The sequence below is a fragment of the Somniosus microcephalus genome, chromosome 1 (assembly GCF_052327205.1).
Source record: "Somniosus microcephalus isolate GS21.2 chromosome 1, FLI_Smic_1.0, whole genome shotgun sequence".
Taxonomy (NCBI): domain Eukaryota; kingdom Metazoa; phylum Chordata; class Chondrichthyes; order Squaliformes; family Somniosidae; genus Somniosus; species Somniosus microcephalus.
Genome location: NC_140987.1, coordinates 262805294 through 262827181, shown reverse-complemented (window position 1 = coordinate 262827181; position 21888 = coordinate 262805294). Strand labels below are relative to the sequence as shown.

Below are 21888 nucleotides of genomic sequence, written 5' to 3'. Positions count from 1 at the left end.
CTATCAATTCCTCCAATAAAAGGCGAAGAGTTACGAAGGTGACTAAAGGTTTTTATTGACTAAATAACAGAGCCCACTCTCGTGGGTGATCCGATCCAAGCAGGAGGAATACCAGCCAGTCGCTCACCTTTATACCTGGCCTGGTGGGTGGAGCCAAGGCGGAGTCGGCAGTGGTCATCCCAGGTATAGCAGTGTGGCAAGAGGCGACCTCGTACCGTGATACAATAGTGGTCAGTGATACAGTTATAACGAACAGTGGTGAACAGTGCTAACTACTAACAGTGATACGATAGTGAACGTGGTTTACCACATTCACCCCTTGTTTAGAATTAAGTCCGGCGGGGTGAAGTGTACTACCAATTCTGGTAGGTCAGTCTGTCCGGAGGCTTCGTAAGCCTCTCCGATCGCCGCAGCGGTGGTGTTGCCTTATCCGGTGCTGGTGCCTTATCCGGTGTTGATGCTGGTGTTTGCGTGGTCGGCGAGGGCTCGTGGGGTTCCGGCATGCCGTCTACCTGGACTGAGGTTGGGGGGGGTGGTGGCGGTGTTTCCGGATCGGCTGAGGGTGCGAGGTCTCGTAGGGAGACAGTGTCCTCCCGCCCGTCTGGGTACGCCACGTAGGCGTACTGGGGGTTGGCGTGCAGGAGGTTCACCCTCTCGACCAGGGGGTCCGTTTTATGGGTCCTCACGTGTTTCCGCAGCCAGACCGGCCCCGGGGCGGTCAGCCAGGTTGGTAGAGTGGTTCCCGTAGTCGACTTCCTGGGGAAAACGAACATTCGTTCATGGGGGGTGGTGTTAGTGGCCGTGCAAAGTAATGACCGGATGGAGTGCAGCGCTGTCGGGAGGACTTCTTGCCAGCGGGAGGTTGGGAGGCCCTTAGACTTTAAGGCTAAGAGGACGGCCTTCCATACCGTCGCGTTCTCTCTTTCCACCTGACCGTTACCTCTGGGGTTGTAGCTGGTGGTCCTGCTTGCTGCAATACCTCTCTCTAGGAGGAATTGCCGGAGTTCCTCGCTCATGAAGGAGGAGCCCCGGTCGCTGTGTATATAGTTCGGGAACCCGAACAAGGCGAAGAGGGCATTCAGGCACTTAATGACCGTGCTACTGGTCATGTCGGGGCAGGGGAAGGCAAAGGGGAAACGGGAGTACTCATCAACGATGTTGAGGAAGTACACATTACGGTCAGAGGACGGGAGGGGCCCCTTAAAGTCGATGCTCAGGCGCTCGAAGGGGCGGGTGGCCTTGATCAGGCTTGCTCGGTCCGGCCTATAGAAGTGCGGTTTGCACTCCGCACAGGTCTGGCAGTTCCTGGTCATGGTCCTGACCTCCTCGATGGAGTAGGTCAGGTTGCGGGCCTTAATGAAATGGTAGAGTCTGGTGACTCCGGGGTGGCAGAGCTGGTCGTGGAGGGTCTGAAGCCTATCGATATGCGCGCTGGCGCATGTCATTCGTGAAAGGGCATCAGGGGATTCGTTCAGCTTGCCTGGCCGGTACAAGATCTCATAATCGTAGGTGGAGAGCTCGATTCTCCATCTCAAAATCTTGTCATTCTTGATTTTGCCCTTCAGCTTGTTATTAAACATGAAAGCCACCGAACGCTGGTCGGTGAGGAGGGTAAATCGTTTGCCTGCCAGGTAGTGCCTCCAGCGCCGTACTGCCTCCACGATCGCCTGGGCCTCTTTCTCGACCGACGAATGTCGGATCTCGGGGCCCTGTAGGGTCCTTGAGAAGAAGGCCACTGGCCTCCCCTCCTGGTTTAGGGTGGCGGCTAAGGCGAAGTCGGATGCGTCGCTCTCCACCTGAAAGGGGATGGACTCGTCCACTGCGTGCATCGTGGCCTTGGCTATGTCTCCCTTAATGAGGGAGAAGGCCGCGCACGCCTCCTCCGTGAGGGGGAAGGAAGTGGCTTTCAGGAGGGGTCTGGCTTTGTCCGCGTAATTGGGTACCCATTGGGCATAGTAGGCGAAAAGCCCCAGGGTTCTCCTAAGTGCTTTAGGGCAGTGGGGGAGGGGTAGCTCCATGAGGGGGCGCATTCTTTCTGGGTCGGGGCCGATGATTCCGTTCTCCACTACGCAGCCGAGGATGGCAAGGCGCGTGGTGTTAAACACGCATTTCTCCTTATTGTAGGTGAGGTTCAGCCGTTGGGCCGTACGGAGGAATTTCTCCAGATTTGCGTCATGTTCCTGCCGGTCGCGGCCGCAGATAGTGACGTTATCTAGGTAGGGGAATGTAGCCTGCAGTTCGTTCTGGTCAACCATCTGGTCCATCTCCCTTTGGAAGACCGAGACCCCATTAGTGACACCGAAGGGGACCCTAAGGAAGTGGTATAGGCGCCCATTCGCCTCGAAGGCGGTATACTGGCGGTCCTCAGGGTGGATAGGGAGTTGGTGGTAGGCCGACTTCAGGTCGATGGTCGAGAATACTTTATACTGTGCAATCTGATTGACCATGTCAGATATGCGGGGGAGGGGGTATGCGTCCAGCTGGGTATATCTGTTTATGGTCTGGCTGTAGTCGATGACCAGGCGGTTTTTATCGCCGGTCTTTACGACTACGACCTGGGCACGCCAGGGGCTGCTGCTCCCCTCGATAATGCCCTCTTTCAGGAGGCGCCGCACCTCAGAGCTAATGAAGGCTCTGTCCCCGGCGCTATACCGCCTGCTCTTGGTAGCGACGGGTTTGCAGTCAGGGGTAAGGTTAGCAAACAGAGAGGGTGGCGGGACCTTGAGGGTGGAGAGGCTGCAGGTGTTACGCGGTGGGCGGTTTAACGTTTGCTGGTTGTTGACTGTGAGCGGGGGGAGGGGTCCACCGTATGCTAGGGTTACGCTTTGGAGGTGGGATTGGAAGTCCAGCCCTAGTAGGACGGCAGCGCAGAGATGGGGGAGGACGAGGAGTTTAAAGTTTTTATACTCCGTGCCCTTAACCGACAGGGTCACGACACAGTAGCCGCTGATGTCCGTGGCGTGGGACCTCGATGCCATCGAGATTCGGCTGCGCGTTGGTAGGACAGAGAGGGAGTAGTGGCTCACCGTGTCTGGGTGGATGAAGCTCTCCGTGCTTCCGCTGTCGAACAGGCAGGTCGTGGCGTGGCCGTTCACTTTGATGTCCATCATTGACTTGGACAGATGGTGCGGGCGGGCTTGGTCCAGGGTGACGGAAGCTAGTGTGTAGCTGAGCGAGTCGTTGTCATCTGCGGGCGAGGCGGTCGGGCGTGGTGAGTAAAATGGCGTCTCCCACGAGGTAGGGCCCCATGAGGCACTATTGGGGTCGGTTGCCTTAATCAAAGATGGCCGCCCCCATGACTCATGTGTGGGGATGCTGGCCTCAGTTGCCCTAAACAAAGATGGCCGCCCCATGACTCATGTGTGGGGATGCTGGCCTCAGTTGCCCTAAACAAAGATGGCCGCCCCATAGTTCGCATGCGGCACTGCTGGCCTCTGAGGATCCGCTCCTGCAGGCCTTGGAGAAGTGGCCTTTCTTCAGGCAGGTTTTACATATGGAGTTCTTGGCTGGGCAGCGCGACCTCGGGTGCTTCTCCTGGCCACAAAAAAAACAGCCGGCGGCCCGATCGCGGATGCCCGATGTCGGGGCCGGTGCCGGGGGTGGCGGGGCCGGTCGGGTCCGGGACGCCGACGCAGAGGTAGGTCCCGGGGGCGGCGCTGGGAAGGGTGCTGTGGTAGGGGTCGGGCCCGAGTCCCAGGGTCGCGAGCAGTACCTGGTGAATGCTTCCTGATCTTGGTGGGCCACCTCCAGGGAGATAGCGAGGGCTTCAGCTTTTTCCATGCTGAGGTCTTTAGCTTCCAGCAGTCTTTGCCGTGAGTACTTGGACCGTAGGCCTTTCAGGAATGCGTCGCGGATATTATCTTCAGTATTTTCGGCTGCCGACACCGATTTAAAGTCACAGTTCCTGGCGAGTGCATATAGCGCCTGTGAGAATTCGGCTACTGATTCTCCTGGCTGTTGCGGCCGTGATCTTAGGAGGTGCCTAGCGTACATGTAGTTTACCGGGGTCCGGTACTTCTGTTTCAGCAGGTTGATGGCGGTCTCGTAGGTAGTCATGTCCTCGATGAGAGTGTATACTCTCGGGCTCAGTTGTGCCTGCAGGACACTTAGTTTGGATGCCTGAGGGACGCTGGATTCTCTCAGGTATGATTCGAAGCAGACCAGCCAGTGTTTAAAGTCTGCGGCTGAGTTTGCTGCTCGTGGGTTCAGGTCCAGGTACGGCGGTCTGAGGGCTCGCAGCCAAGCTGGCTGGTGTGGCTGTGCTCCTGGGAGCTGCGCTGGTGGCTCCTCCGCCGGTTGTGACTCGTTGTCGGACATCATTAAATTTAGTCAATAAAATTGATATACCTATCAATTCCTCCAATAAAAGGCGAAGAGTTACGAAGGTGACTAAAGGTTTTTATTGACTAAATAACAGAGCCCACTCTCGTGGGTGATCCGATCCAAGCAGGAGGAATACCAGCCAGTCGCTCACCTTTATACCTGGCCTGGTGGGTGGAGCCAAGGCGGAGTCGGCAGTGGTCATCCCAGGTATAGCAGTGTGGCAAGAGGCGACCTCGTACCGTGATACAATAGTGGTCAGTGATACAGTTATAACGAACAGTGGTGAACAGTGCTAACTACTAACAGTGATACGATAGTGAACGTGGTTTACCACAGTCACTATATGCGCCCATGTTTCTCTGTAACTGGCCACTAATTTGGAAGGTGATTGAGAAGTGTCTGGTCTCCCTTGGTTGCACAGCCGAGAATGGGAACTCACCAGCTTATAAACTCACTTCTTACCAATCCTCAGCACAATGCAAATAGACCACATCGCTCTCTTACACAACATATACCTCCATAATTTCTTTATGATCACCCCATTATCATACCGCCATGCTCTACCAAATATATTGCACAGTAACCAGAAGCACCTCAGCAGCCCACACTACTACTATAAAGCTTGGCACACAGTAAATATGAAAGATATTCAAGGTTTTAAAAAAAAATGAGTTTGTCAAGTAAATATTCATATTCAGTTGCTGATTCTATGGTGAGATGGGGCAGAAATAGCCCCATGAATTTAATACTTACTCCCTTTTATGGGGATTTCCAAGATGTTGTCAAGTCCTACGAGGAATAATGAGGTCTATCAAAGTATTCTCTATGCTTTTACTGAAACCCCATTAAAACAAAATGTTAAGACATTTAAAAAGATCTATTTTTACACTGCTGTGAGAACAGAATGTTGCAGCTTCTAGATTGCCAGATCCAACTGGCTGATGGAATTAACTTGCAATTCTATTGTTCACACAACATATCTCCCACAGATGAACATCTAAAACACAGATTGCTAAAACACAGATTGCAGTAACAGCATTGAATATTTTTTATGAAGATCCTAAAGCAGTTGAATAGGCAAATCACTGCATTTTATTTATCTAATAAAACCAATGCGGGCATCGTCCGACCCCCATAGCACCCAGAAATAATCCCGTTTCCAACTCATGCGAACCAATCCCACCATGGCTTGTAGGAACAAAGAGGGTGAAATTTCGGTGCAATAGCGAATCAGCAGCCTGATTTAAATGGAAAAGAAAATTGGGCAGCATGTAAAACAGAGTGCCGATTCGCCATCACCCATTTTGCGCTACCACCCAATATCTATTTCACCCAAAGACTCCAGGACGGAAATTTATAAAACATACAATGCAAGGTTGAAAATGTTGATACTTTAGGCAGTTAGGTTTCTGAACCATTCACCTTTCTGAATATGGGTCATTGGGAAGTTAAGAACATTTTCACCCTCTGGTTTGAAAGCCAATTACTTTTTTTGTTGTACACACGAACAACAGCTCAAGGTTTTGAATGCTCATGTTAGACAGTAGAAGACTGAAGTCAGGAATACTAAGAGGAGGATGGCCTCACCCCCTCCCTATCACTGTAACCTCCTCCAGCCCTACAAACCTCAGAGATCTCTGCGATCCTCCAATTCTGGCCTCCTGCGCATCCCCCATTTCCTTTGCTCCACCATTGGTGGCTGTGCCTTCAGCTGCCTAGGCCCTAAACTCTGGAAATTTCCTCTCTAAACCTCTCTGCCTCCCTTTCCTCCTTTAAGACGCTCCTTAAAACCTATCTATCACCTGTCCTAACATCTCTTTATGTGGCTCGGTGTCAAAATTTTGTTTGCTAACGCTCCTGTGAAGCGCCTTGGAATGTTTTACTACGTTAAATGTGCTATAGAAATTGTTGTTGTCTGTGCTCAACTAGCTGATCTCAATCAGGCTGGAGGTTGAGATGGTACATTGGCCTCTATGACCACCTCCCGCCCCTCCCAACATTCAGCCATGCATCCCATTCCTGATCACTATCTGGTGACCCCTGCTGAGAAATGAGTGGATACCAAGGCAGGACAGCATCAAGCCCGATTATCCCTCTCCCCACCAGTCAAGCAGCCTAGTGACATCCATTACCTGGGCTAGCACATGAAGGCCACTTGGCAAGCTGCCAGAGATCGATTCCCTTTCTTCCTACTTGCTCCTTTCTCCAAGAACAAAATACCAGTATGTTCTCATACGACAAGTGGGCTTCAAGTGTACACAGCATGAATTAAGACTCAATCACCACCTCCTGCTGCAACCCCCACCCCACCCCCCATTTTTTCCATCTTTTACAAGGATCACAAACCATAGGACCAGCAATCTGATCCCAGATGTGCCACAAATATGCTTAAGCTACCTTTCTGTACATTTGTTAGACTGGTCTGGGAGTGAGATGCCTGCCAAATGTCCCTTTCGCTACAGAAGCACCTTGCCTCCACTCTGCCGCTACTACATCACGTCCGAAACCACTGGTGCAGCTTTAGCTGTGCCCTAAACCCCACCACTCAGGTATCATGCATTGGTACATCAATGTACCGCCCCATCATTCCACCCTAAACTCAAGCCATTTTCAGTCAAGGTGAGATAACAGCCAATGTTCAACCACTGTAAAAATCCACTGTTGCTCCTTCATCAATGCTGGGTCAAAATCTTGGAATTTCTTACTTAACACCATTGTGGGAGTACCAGCACCATAAGGGCTGCAGTGGCTCAAGGAGAAGGTCCACCAACATCTTCTCAGGGTGGCTAGGGATGGGCGATAAATGTGGCTGTGCCAGTGTCAACTCATATCTCGAGAACAAATAAAAAGGAGTGTGCTTCAGGAGGTTAACTCTTATGTACGTAGTGGCATCAGATGTGACCCGTAATATTTGGTGGGCATCTATTTTATCCAGGTAAAGCTTCAGGTTATATTTCATAAATCAAAATGCCGTAACTGTGCCATCAATTCTCATTAGATTATATGGAATGGGACATTGTTTTCTCCATTCCCCTCTTTTGCAGGTGTGGACTCCTCGATGGGGAACAGATCCAAGGATAGGTGTACCTCACACAACTGGCCAATACTCACAGGTGACCCTCGACAGAGGGTATCAGCAGATTATTTGATTGAAGGGGATATCACAGCTGAGCCTGACCCTGTCCTCACCCAAGAATGTGGAACTTGCTACCACATGGAGTAGTTGAGGTTGAATAGCATAGATGCAATTAAGGGGAAGCTAAATAAGCACATGAGGGAGAAAGAAATAGAAGGATATGCTGATAGGGTGAGATGAAGAAGGGTGGGAGGAGGCTCGTGTGGAACAGTTGGGCCGAATGGCCTGTTTCTGTGCTATAAATTTTATGCAACACCCACAGATTTGCACTTCTTGAAGGGATCCTGGATATTTATCTTCCTTACCCAGGAGTGATGAGACCAATTGGAGCACTCATGTTTAGCTCAACTAACAGTGTGAGAGGGGAGGGAGGGGGGATTGACCTTGGAGCCTTCCTGGTCGATGTGGCTCACCTATTTACTGGATTAACTAACTGAGCTATTGGGAGATTATTGAAGTATCCCGTAATATTTCTTGGTTGGAGATTTCTCATGACTTGCAGTGCCCCCCCAGCTTTATTAATACCTGTTTCACTTCACTACAACAAAAAATATTGAAGTAAAACTACGTTAGTGAGCCAAGTTGGGCCCTTAGGCAAATCTCAAAGCTGGAAGCTGAACGCATTTAATTTAGATCTATGAATTATTCTACTATAGTGCAAAGCTTGGATTGTCCGAACTCTGTACAGAAATTCAGAGCATGAATGACATTACTCAGACACAATTCTATCCTCATGACAGGCTGTATCACACACAGGAAGACAGGCAATGAAACAAATTGAGAGGATTCATCCTCTGTTCTCAATTCCTGCTTTATAAGAGCATAAGAAATAGGAGGAATAGGCTATTCGGTCCTTCGAGCCTGCTCCGCCATTCAATAAGATCATGGCTGATTTTCTACCTCAACTCCACCTTCCTACACTATCCCCATATCCTTTGAGGCTCTTGGTGCCCAAGAATCTGTCGATCTCTGTCTTGAATATACTCAACTACTGAGCATCCACAGCTCTATTTATTATTGAGTATGTGCCAGGAGAACTGCTGCTGCTTAAAAATAGAGCAGTGGATTTAAGCCCATGAAACCATTCTCAGCCACTTCTGGAGAGCTGCTCTTGATCCAGTTCATATACTTCACATGCTATTAGATTACTGAGGTGCAATGCCCCCAGTAGAGTAGTGAGAACTGCGTCCCATAGAGTTCTGTGTGCTTGGGGGGAGGCGGGGGGAAAGAGTCTGTACAGATTAAATAGCAGTGTTACACAAAGGAGCCCTTCAGAAATGACAGCAAGGCACTTTGGAGAAAAACCACAGACAAGCTCTTGTAGTTAAACTGTGCATCATTGCAGTTGGTTTCAGTCACGGCACCTATAAAGTTTATTTAGTGTCAAGGTCAGGTTCAACCAGCAGTCTTGCTGCCTGATCACATTCTCCACTTTAGTAGGCCTTTAGAGAGAGCTCTGTGGTGTTAAAGCATAGACTCGCCAAGATAAATACACCTGCTCTCAACAGCCCTCAGTCCTACCGCAGTCATGCAGTACTTCATCTAGGTTCTGGGTGGTTTCATTCCCAGCATTTGTGGGTGGAAATAGTAGTGACCAGAATATACTTCAGCAACAAGAAGCATTTCTACAGTACCTTTAATGAAGAAAAATGCCCCAAAGCGCTTTCACAAGTTGAAAATATTTTGGGCAATGATAATCAATAAAAAATCTCGAGAAGTGAAAATATGATTTCAACCAAAAACAAAAACTTAATTACGATTCCTGTCACTAATCCAGAGGTTACTGCCCATCCTGTGCCAATTGCTATATTTGAACTTTGCACGTCCTCAGTTTAAGAACAATATGCAAACCTTTCACTTGGAGGTCAAGATTTATAACAACCACAACTTGCATTTATATAGCGCCTTTAAAGTAGTAAAATGTCCCCAAGGTCCTTCACAGGAGCGACTATCAGACATAATTTGACACCGAGACTCATAAGGGGATATTAGGACAGGTAGGTTTTAAGGAGTCTTAAAGGAGAAGAGCGAGCGATCGAGAGAGGCGGAGAGGTTTCGGGAGGGAATTCCAGAGCTGAGGGCCTTGGCAGCTGAAGGCACGGCTGCCAATGGTGGAGCACTGAAAATCGGGGATGCGCAAAAGGCCAGAATTGGAGGAGCGCAGAGATCTCGGAGGGTTGTAGGGCTAGAGGAGATCAAAAGAAATCAAACGGACAGAAACTATGCCAAACTTGCAGCATTGTGGCTTCTTTCCTGCTTGCGCTGCATGTTGGCTGCAGTCTGACAATCACATTGCAACTCTGATTCTACAAAAATACCATGTTGATTCAAAGACTGCCAGATAGGATTGAATCCACCATTTTTTATTTAAACACACACATTCATTTCAATTAGGGACACAGCATTATTTAAATAAGGACTGGTATCTGGCCTTTGTAAGTCAATGTGACAATTTTCACAATAAGGCCATGTGTAATACAGACCAGAGATTTAAAAGCACAGTCCACACAGCATGGGTGGGGCTTGTATACTTTCAGTCATGCAACCTCATAATCGCAAGGACTGTGATAACCAAAGGCTGCTTTGAAGGTAACCTTAATAATGCAGACACACAGCCTTACCATCTTTCAGAAATACGGGGAGTTTAATGTTTAAATAGGACTCATATTAAGTTTAAAAAGCATTGAATTCTTTACGAGTAAAATGTCCCAATTTTGTTCACAAAAAAATTAGAACTATATATTACATACATACACAGGTCAAGTGTAGTTTTCAGGTAAAACAGGATTAGAAGCCAGGGATAAATGGACTAAGGCACAGATGTAATTTCTATTGGAAACTACCAATCAAATGCAAGAAGGGGTCCTGCCCTGACAAAATGTGTCTGGCTGTCTGAAATCTTGGGTCCGTCCACCATTTTTGCAAATCTTACAACTGCTGGTTTGACCTATGTGACCTTCAGACCATTGTGCTGCATGTTGCGACTGAGAAAACATTTGAGTGATGAAAATGAAACATACATTTTAATAAATGGGAAATATTAAACTGTGACTACGATGAAATCTAGGCCGTCTCACTTCAATTTTTTTAGAATTAAAATTGGCACAAGAGTGGAAAAGCAGAAATGATCTCCCAATCCACTCCAAGTTGTGCTGTGCCAAGAAGGCGGATAATTGGGCAAGGTTGTCCACCACAGGCTATCATGTGCTCCCTTGCAGTCAACCAGAGGCAAAAGGGGATAGGGCCTAGTGTCAAATTGGCTGCTTGGCATGTGGCTTGGATATATGTGTGAAGAATGCAGGAGTAAAACTCAATACGTCCTTCATTGGAGGCAAACATCCTTGGGTCAGAAACAAACAAAGCAGCTTTGAATTATCTTAGAAAGCCCCTTTTCAGGGCTGAGTTTCTCCAAATGAAGTATGAATTACTTTTAACGTTCGAGATACTTTGTAAGACCCAGCTGTATAGCAGCTTGAATTAATCATTTCGAAAAACCCTAAACTTTATTATATCGTTACTTATATCGACTGTGGCCAGAAGTCACAGAGATGAACCATTAATCAAGAGTTATCAAAGTGATTGAGAATCTGTTGGTTATAATACTCCCTGGGCTTCTATTGTCAGCTGAGCCCCTTTATTAATTTACTACCTTGCAATCATCCCAAAATATTCATTATTCTTTTCCAATTAGTGGGTAAAATTGGATGAAGTTCATGTTATTGTGTGAAGGCAACAGTTTTCAGTAATGTTTGTGACAGCACAGCACAAAAACTTGCATTTATATAGCACCTTTAACATAGTAAAACGTCCCAAGGCGCTTCACAGGAACGTAATCAAACAAAATTTGACACCGAGCCACAGAGATATTAGGACAGGTGACCAAAAGTTTGGTCAAAAGGTAAGTTTTAAGAAGCGTCTTAAACGAGGAGAGTTAGAGAGGCAGAGAGGTTTAGGGAGGGAATTCCAGAGCTTAGGGCCGAGGGAGCTGAAGGCACGGCCACCAATGGTGGAGCGATGGAAATCGGGGATGCTCAAGAGGCCAGAATTGGAGGAGTGCAGAGATCTTGGAGTATTGCAGGGCTGGAGGAGGTTACAGAGATAGGGAGGGATGAGGTGATGGAGGGATTAGAACACAAGGATGAGAATTTTAAAATCGAGGCGTTATTGCCGGGACAGCACATGGCTCTTTTATCTTTGGGACCTGGTCTTGAATATATTTGAAACTGACAGAATAAAAGCCTTTCCTCTTCATTTGCTGCACAACTTCAGTGAAATGAATTTGGCAAGTCAATTCATTTCCTAGTGGGCTGTAAGCCACAGTACAAAATAGCCCTTAATTTGTCAATGTTGATCAGTGAAACCACAAGTAGGAGATATAAATGTCACATTGGTACAGTAGAACCTGCCCTTTTGAGGTTGGGGTTAAAGCAACAGTAGTGTTGGATTTTCATAAAAACCCAACTGGTTCACTAATGTCCCTTTGGAAAGGAAAACCTACCATTCTTACCCAGTCTGGCCTATATGTGATTCCTGACCCACAGCAATGTGGTTGATGCTTAACTGCCCTCTGAAGTAGCCTGGCAAACCAGTCAGCTATATCAAAATGCTATGCGGATCAAGGGCCACAATCTAGGCTGGAACTTCAGTGCAGTACTGAGGGAGTGCTGCACGGTCAGAGGTGCCGTCTTTCGGATGAGAGTCTTTCCTCTCAGGTGGACGTAAAAGATCCTTCAGCACTATTCGAAGAGGAGCAGGGGAGTTATCCCCGTGTCCTGACCAATATTTATCCCTCAACCAACATCACTAAAACAGATTATCTGGTCACCATCAGATTACTGTTTGTGGGAGCTTGCTGTGCACAAATTGGCTGCCGTGTTTCCTACATTACAACAGTGACTACACTTCAAAAGCACTTCATTGGCTGCAAAGAGCTTTGGGGTGTCCGGAGGTCATGAAAGGCGCTATAGAAATGGAGGTCTTTCTTCTTTCAATGTACAGTAATGTTGGAATGTTATGTTTTGATTTAAATGTTAAGACATGAAAAAATATTTCAGTTCCCCTCCTCCTTCCCGAATAAAAATAACGAATAGTAAGTAATTCACAGAACAGTGATCAGACAAGTAAAAAAAAACTTGAATATTCTAGATGAGAAAGGGTACAAGATATCCGTAGAAAATAAATTGCTTTGGGATTGCTAAAAAAGGACAGTGAAACAGAACTTCATTTTTTTTAAATTAGTGATCCTTATATCGAGCCACAATCAAAATGTATAATTTATTACCTTCAATGACAGATTTCTGATGACATGACACAGGGACACGAAGTGCCTTTGTAATCCTCAGCGGCACGATTTCTAGCCCAGAGGCACAACATTAAAATAAACTAAAAATTAGCCAAATGGAGAACACAGCATGGTTTATTCATTTATTATCTGGCAACTAGTTCAGTTTCTACATACACAGAGGAAACTCTGAAATAGCATGCAGCAATCAAATAGACAATTATTAACAACTTTAAAAACAGATTAGTTTTAAGTGTGTGTTTTTTTTTGTCTTTTTATCTCTTTTTTTTTAAAGAGCTCTACATATTTTTGCAATGAACATCAAAGACTTTTGCCTACCAATCAATTCAGTCATGTTGTGTGGGTATGAGTATGGTACTATACCAAATGTGCAAATGACACCCCCCCTCCCCCCCCCCGAAACGTTTCGTCCCCCCACCCCAGCAGCCCCTGGATGCACAATACTGAAGCACCTGAATAACTTAATACAGTCTGCGGGAATCGACAGTGCACACGCAAAAAAAAAATTCAAATCAAACTTGTACGACGTGGGCATACTAATTCGGACGAATACACTGCGTCTTGAAACTTTGACTGACTAACTTGTAAAGAGGCGAAGCACACGGGGAGGGAGGGAGTAGACTCAGAAGCTGGACATTGCTGAAGCACATCATCCTTTCTAACCTCTTCCGCTCCTCCCCCTCCCCCCCTCACATACAACTTTCTGGTCTTTAACCAGAAATAGAAGGAAACCAACAACTCAAACGGTTTGCTCTGTTCATTGTCTTTTTTGGTTTATCACGCATACCAACAAGTCAGCCAATGAAAGAATTGATTGGTGGGAGCCTAAATATACACTGAAGGCTCGTCAAAATCAATAACTAATTGATTATTAGCAGCAAATGCTAACATTTCTAAAAAATATCGACAACTTATGTAAATAAGAGCACCTACAAAACATGCTTCGTCTGCACTGCAACAATACAACTTGATTACAAAATGCATAGAGATTTGCATGTTTTTTGGCATGACAGCAACAGTTCATTTTGACAAAATACTGCTTAGAATTTAGACGTTTAAAAAAAAAAAATTAATGATTAGTCTTTGTTTGAAAATAATTAAAAAAGAGAAATCACAGATGTCAGGGTGAAGCCAAAATACATAGGCTTTGCAAATGAAGTACTTGCATTAATCATAAGGTCAAAGTTCATGATTTTATAAGGTGCACCTTGTGAAATGAATGCTCAGAGTGCAGAGTGTACACATTTTGGATTTGGTGCATAATATAACCACTGCATTAGTAGAATGGCGAATAACATGATTTTAATCACAGTATAGTAACTTGGCTAAACAGAAACACAAAAGATCATAAAAAGAGCAGAATTGGTCATGGACAACCTGCCTTAACCCCTTCCCAGCCGAGGATGACAAAAATCTATCCTTCCAATATGAAGGCCAACAGTGCAAAGGCAGCCGAATAAAATTAACAGTGCCCAAACCAAAAAAGGTGCTGCTCCGCCTTTTATAACAGCGGACCTCTGGGCTTTAAAGTCGATCCTAATTTATCAATAAAAGGTTTCCTGGTTCCAAGCCTAGCTAGCTGCAACTAACTGTGCACCTTGTAAGAAGGTGGGGGAACTATATTATGGGTGTCCAAGGGAGGGGGGAAACTATTACCAAATTCCCTACCTAAGCCTCTCTACCTCTCTTTCCTCCTTAAAACCTGCCTCTTTGACCAAGCTTTTGGGCACCTGTCCTAATATCTCATGTGGCTCGGCATCAAATTCTGTTTGATAATCGCTCCTGTGAAGCGCTTTGGGACTTTTTACTACTTTAAAGGTGCTATATAAATGTAAATTGTTGTTGTAATGCATCACTAGGAGGATGTAACACAAAGCGACAACTATTTGGAGCAATGAAAAAGACACTTTCCAAAGAAAGAAGTAAAAGAATTAATATTATACTGTACTGTGAGCAACAGTAATTATGGCAATCAAGCAAAAATCTTTCCCAATGCTTAAAAACACTACGATTTTCCCGGCCAATTTCCTTCTTTCCCCTCCTGAAGTTGTTACTTCTTTGCTGGGGCACAGTTGCCACAGGCTGCAGTTAATCTCTGGGACCTTGTCCAAGTGTCCATTATTCACTTATGTGCTGTGACAACGAATGTCAAACTCTAGGAGGGAACCGGAGTGAGCCTGAACTTTTCCGTTCTGACGAAGGGTCATCGACCTGAAACGTTAACTCTGTTTCTCTCTCCACAGATGCTGCCTGACCTACTACTTCCAGCATTTTCTGTTTTTATTTCAGAGTTCCAGCATCTGCAATGTTTTCATTCTGAACTTTTCCTCACCTGATAATCCACACATGAGCATTTCCAATAGGGGGTGTGGGCTGGCTAACAATCAGGAATGGAAACCCTGGCCTATTCCTCTCCGCCCCCACCCACCCTCCCTTAATGCAAAAACGCTGTTGGTCAATTTTAGCGCCACTAAATTGAAAATTTAAAAACGGAGATTGATAGATTTTTGTTAGGCAAGGGTATTAAGGGATATGGAACCAAGGCGGGTAAATAGAGTTAAGATACTGATCAGCCATGATCTAATTGAATGGTGGAACAACAACTTGTATTTATATAATGCCTTTAACGTGGCAAAACATCCCAAGGTGCTTCACAGGAGCGTAATCAAACAAAATTTGACATCGAGCTGCATGAGAAATTAGGGCAGATGACCAAAAGCTTGGTCAAAGAGGTAGGTTAAAGGAGAGAAGAGAGGTAGAGAGGTTTAGGGAGGGAATTCCAGAGCTTCGGGCCTTGGCAGCTGAAGGCACAGCCACTAATGGTGGAGCATTTAAGATCAGGGTTGCTCAAGAGGCCGGAATTGGAAGAGCGCAGATATTTGAGGGTCATAGGGCTGGAGGAGATTACAGAGATAGGGAGGGGGGCGAGGCCATGCAGGGATTTGAAAACAAGGATGAGAATTTTAAAAATTGAGGTGGCGCTTAACCGGGACCCAATGTAGGTCAGCGAGCACAGGGATGATGGGTGAACGGGACTTGTTGTGCGTTAGGACACGGGCAGCAGAGCTTTGGATGACCTCACATTTACAGAGGGTAGAACGTGGGAGGCTCAAGGGGCTGAATGGTCTACTCCTGTTCCTATCTTCCACTATCATTCTAAAATCGGGTAATGCAGCAACGATCAGGGATCGAGCCTGGATCTTCCTGGTATGGCTCGGCTGCTAACTGGATCAACTCACAGACACTTGCAAAGAGCTTAAAATAACTTGAGTTGTGACGGCCACAGGTTTAGCTTGGATCATCGGGAATCAAAGCCATAGCAGAACACCTGAAGGCTCCGTCCTGACCATCCCCATTCTCTGTGAAAGCATTGTTGGCTGCAGGGACCTGAAGCCCAGGGAGCCTTAATCTTCCAGCAAACAAGCTTTTACTTTAAAAAGGGCAAGCAAAGCCGGACAGCCATTGTTCTTCATTTGACAGTTTGCCCTTTTATTCAGTGGAAAGTTCACAGGCTGGAAAAAAAAAGCTTTTATTTTTAACTAGTACTGCCTTGGGCTGTCTGCAGGGGAAAATAAGCACCACATTCCAAAAATGTACATTGAGGCAGGAAAAAAAACCAGAAATAGTTTAACAGTATAACACTCATTAAAAGAGAAAGATTTTTAAAAAAACGCAGTCTACAAAGGCCAGTTTGAAAATGCTGTACCTAAACACTGTATATTTTAATAAAAATGAGACAAAAAAAACCACAAAACTACATTGAATAGTAATTTCTGTCAACTATTACACTTCAGGCAGTGATGTTAAAGTTTCACAGTATCCTAAAGAATTTCCAACCTAGGTTGAAACCTAGAGCCACACAGAACTCTCATCAGATTGACCTCAAGACTCAAACCAAAACAAGGAGGTTATTTTAACCCTTTGAGCACTGAAAAACCTTTCGACCTTTCAAAATACACGCACCACTTCTGTAGAACACATCTGAGCAAATTAATTTTCTGTACAATTAGAAGGAAGTGCATTACAATTCTGCACACAGTTCTGAATTCATAGTACTCATGATTTTAGTCAAATTTTGGTGTGTAGATGCTCAACGGGTTAAATTAGCCGAATGCACTAATTTCTATATATTAGCCTTTGATTAAAAAGTACCTAACAGTCTCCTTGCTAATATATCTTTGCATATTGTTAAAGTAATAAACTGTGTTTGGATACTAAGCAAATAGTTCCGTTTAACAAACCCAGATCTTACTTTTTTTTTAAGTAATTTTTTTAACCATTCATTTAGAGGAGCATGCTCTTGTAGGCACATTATTTTGATATAAATCTTTCCTTCCAACAATTTTAGAACTCTCCATTATTTTAATTGAGAACGAGCTGGCAAATTGGGCCCAATTTACACACACATGATTAAAATACACACTCAAATACACTCACTCACTCGTGGCTCCAGAAAGCGCTACAGGAAGTAACACAGTGTCCTGCACAGAAGTCTACTTCACTTGAATTTTTTGGAATTGGACCGTTAAGACAGACGGACTATACAGAGCTGCAATCCTTCATTGGTGGAAACCCAGCATCTAACTGTTGAATCTCACACCAGACTTAGCTTATGCACTTTTCTAAAATTGCGTTCCAACAAATATCAGTACTTGTGTACGAGCAGCCATATACAGATAGTTCTAATTACAAAGTGTCATCTTAAAAAAACTAAAATAAATATGATGACATACAAAATCTGTGACACCAATAATAGTAACTTTTAAACAAAATCAAATTGCTAGTAGAATTTCACAAGCAACTTTCAGGTATAGAGTCTACTAAAATACAACATGAATGGATAAGAAACTGTGCATTTGCAACACAATGAGTTAACCAGGACAGTGAATTTCTTCCTCAGTATCAAGACAACATCCTCAGTAACCAGAAGATGCAAGGTTCAGGGTTTTAGTCATGAAGTCCTGTACAACCATCATACATCCAGAATCGTGAGATACCAGCCTGATACAATTCAGGGTTTACCCAGGCTAACTATTTTGTCCTATAACACACCCTGATCAGTGCTTCCCAGTCAAAGTAATAGGAGTGGATCACTGGTCTGCACAGCAGGGTGCAACATGAATCATACAGGCCCCTGATAGCAGGTCCTCAAACTCCGAATACATTTCAATATCGTTACCAATCATAAAATTATTTAAAAAATAAATCCTTAATCTGATATTTTTCTCACTAATTTCTTGTAACTGTTAGGGAAATTAGAAACACAACTCCTAGGAAGATCTCAGAGCCAGCTAATCACACTCCGTTACAAAAAGTTTGGCTTGACAAAGAAGGCAAGCTACTTACAACACACTGAATTCACTCGCAGATGAGAGACTCAGGGCAGCAAGAGGGTAAATGTCATTATCTGCAGTGAAGGATGCAAAGTGGTAGGTATCTGGGGGCCGAGGTGGTAGGGGATACAGAAACAGTAATACCGAGAGGAGAAATGGCTTAAAACAGCACACAATTAACACTGGGTGAAATAATTAATACTGCAGCTGTGAAAAGAGGTTTCCGCACTTTGAATCCATGGCAGGTTTGTTCAAAAATACTATTTTCTGTCTCAACCATTTAGAAATTTGTGAATAAAAAAAAGCTGTGCAGCTGAATAATTTCTATAATTCTACTTGAATGCTTAGCACCTAAACATGTGAAAGTCCTTTCCTTGCAGAAATTGAACAATAAAGATTGTGCATATTTTGAAAAGCTGTATGGAAAATTGGTAGTTCTTAAGAGTCATGAGGAGAGATTTAAAAATAAAATCAGGATTTTTTGAATAACTTCCAGAATTATGGCATTTCAAAAACTACATTTTGATTAATGATGTCCATAGACTTGCTTGTAAAGGAACTTCATGGACTGAAATCTGTATACTTTAAAAAAAAACGAGTGTACATTAACCTGTACATTTGATCACTGGAGTTTTAATGTGCCTGTTCTCGAGACATAATTCAGGCCAATAACCCTTTCACACGCTGCATTTAAAAACTATAACTATCAGTGGCTGAGGAATAATTAGACTGCATAAAAATGTGAGAGAACATAGAGAATAATTTTTAAAAATCCCAAAGCACATTTCTGTCAGGCTGTATCCGAGGAAGAGTCAAAAGAACCAGAGATGATAAAGTTCCCCGTATTGGCGAGCCCCGACATCGACTGGGCAGCTTGCTGGCTCAGATTGTTACATATTAGCACCAGCTGGTTGCTTTGTGCCTCAGACAGGGAACTACAGCTCTGGTAAACACTAAAGTTGGTCTTCCTTCCAGGAATATTCCCCTTTTCACACATGGTTTTAACCATTTTTGAGAGCTTATTCTTCCCAAGGGATTGGCTATTATACCAGTAAAGTGCAGCTAGGTTGCAGACTGGCTTGATGGACAGATAGAAGGGGGCATCTTCATAACGCATAGCTGGCGGGCGTCTTTGAGCGTACTCCTTGTAGTCCTGCACTGGGCATGTCTGCGGAGAATGTGGCGTGGCGTAAATTCTGCACTCAGTTCCCGCTCTCCGGCTCTTCCCTTGTGCATCAGAGCTGTCTATGATTTCCCACTCCAGGTACTCCAAGCCCGTCTCGGTTACGTGCAACCTGATATCCCCCCATTTTAGCGTGGAACTGTGGAACCCAGCACAGTGCCCAAACGCTTTAGTGTTGTTTAACCACACGAGGTTGAGCAGCCCTTCGGGGTTGTATCGGCTCAGCAAGCCTCGTTTGCGCAGGATGAGCTCATCGGCAAAGGTGAGTTTCATTGACTTATGTGGCTTGTTCCCTTTTCCTTTGCCTCGCAGCTCAAGCTGCTTCTGTTTCAGTGCTTCCTGGGAGCGCCTGAATTCCTTATCCCTTGTTATACTGAACCCATATTTGTATTCCTTTAAGTACCTTTCAAGTCCACACTGATAGTTGGCCAAACTGTTGGGCTCGTACTCGGAGCCATCTTTCTGCCTGGCATCCACAAAGAATGAAGCTAGATAGGCATCAAGTTCCGTGCATGGTATGATTTGGATGTCCCGGTTTTCGTGTGGGTATTTGGAAAGGAGGAACTCTCTGAAGTTTCTCAGTGCAGTCAAGGTGCTTCGGACAGTTTTTTCATTCTGTTGTCCCTCGCAGCCTCTTTCTTCATTTTCTAAAAAACGGAACAGGGAGGGGGGAAAAAAAAGAAAAAAATATAAGCTGCACATAAAGCCATTCAAAACTAAATTTCAATTTCGCAAAGGTCATTGGAAAACGATATTACATACCTGTCTCACGTTTCAAAAGCCAACTTCAATTTCACAAATGACGTAAAAGATTAAGGCAAAAAAAAATTCAAAACAAGGTCCTCATGTCAATGCTGCACTCTCGGTGCATGGAGTTAGTGAGAGAGATTACATATCAAGCACACTGTCTCAGAACAACACCTCACAATATTACACTGCTGGAACCGCCCAGTACACTGCCCCTGAAAGTAATGTAACAGCAGACAGGATTTTGAAATATAGATGCAACAAAGTACTTATAAACTACCTACATTATTGACACCTAGTTAGCAAATGGGGAATGGTGGAATATGTGGCCAAAGGGAAAAATAAATCCTTTGCGGCTTAAACAAACCAAGTCAGGCAATCTGGAATTAAAGGACTGATATACCACACCAAGCATGATTTTCATCTTTACCCTTTCTGCCAATTCACTAAATCAATGTTGTCTCTATGATTTCATATTATGTTGAATGGTGGAAAGTGCTCTGCAGTATAATTAGTTCACATCGCTCCAACTTGCGTTGTACCCGAAGCAAGCATTTTAAACTATACAAGACTAGGACGAAATATTGATACTTACCTGTTGGTCACTGGTGGTGAGAGCTGTTGCAGCGATGAACTGGTAATAGACTAGAACACACATCACCAATATTAAAGCATATTGGCTGGGGTGATTTTTTTTTTCCCTCCAGCAAATTGAGACCAATATGCTAAATATACCACATGACAACACAGGCTTGGATTGCCATACAGACTACGTTTCTACAGATTCAAACAGAATATTAGTGATGTCACTCTCACACGCGCATGTACTACAGGTATACGCTTTGTGCTTATAACATTGCAAAGGAAGCGAACTTGTGAAATGTAATTTTTTGAAACACATAGACCAAACACATTGTAAATGATGTATGACTATCTTTGCTGGATTATATATATAGGCATGGTATTGCATTAGTTAAGACGCTGAATGCCAGAAAGAAAATCTCAGTCTGCCTGCCCCATCAATGCAACAGCTTTCAGCCATGCAATGCAATGGTAGCACCTGACCTGTGCAAAAGATGACACAAGGTTGAACTGCTCCAGTACAGTAAAGTTCACCCCTCGTTTCTTGACCCACAGAGGGGCAACTGCGACGTCTGAAATTTTGTGACTTATTTGCTTTGCCCTAGCTGGCCTAAGAGCAACTATACATTGTACTGATTTAGTAACCGAGTCACCAGGCTGAAAAGTAGGAAACAAGATAAAATATATTGACAAACAGTGGCTAAGCTGGGGGGGGGGGGGGGGGGGAAGAGTATAAAAAGATTGAGGGGAAGAGGTGAGCAAAGCAAGAATAGATATAACAAAAAAAAAAAAAAATTGAAGCAGGCATAGCAGTGGATCTAGCCAGATGGTTGCAGTATTAAGTCAAATAGCTGCCTGGCCTTGAATCCATGTCAAAACCTGGGCTAAGTTTAACCAGTTCTCAGGTAGTCTGCAAAGTGATGTGATAAAAATAAAGCATTTTTTCCCAATGTGGTGTTGGTTTCTTTCTCCCGTCATGTTACATATGGAGTTAAAAACCTGGCTCACCCACAAAAAGGGAGGGGCCAAGCTATTCAATTCAAATACAAGCATCTTGTGGATTTTCTCTTTGACTGGCAACTTATTTTGAATTAACATATTTAAATTTATTTTGCCTCCTGTCAAATATTGAAAAAAGTGTTTCTCAGGTTGTCTTGCTTAGCTAGTCCGTTTGAAGCTAATAGAGAGAGAGAGAGAGAAAAATAGGCCAGGGAGGCTTTGTGGACACTCATCAACAATATAATATCCAGGGACCCGATGTTGAGTCCAGTTTACTTGCAGT

The 21888-nt window shown here is 44.7% G+C and overlaps 1 protein-coding gene across 2 annotated transcripts in view; it reads right to left on the bottom strand.

Moving 5' to 3' along the window:
- The window catches only part of kiaa1958 (KIAA1958 ortholog), a 167153-nt gene that overhangs the window by 10223 nt on the left and 135042 nt on the right, over positions 1-21888 (bottom strand). The window contains exon 3 of one of the 2 annotated variants that reach the window (XM_085993099.1): positions 13178-19924. The exons of the other annotated variant lie outside the window; for it this stretch is intronic. Within the exon in view, the coding sequence (XP_085849225.1) occupies positions 18885-19924 (1040 nt within the window). The 3' untranslated portion in view covers positions 13178-18884. Of the gene's footprint in view, positions 1-13177; positions 19925-21888 lie in introns of those variants that run through there. 2 annotated transcript variants of the gene reach the window in all.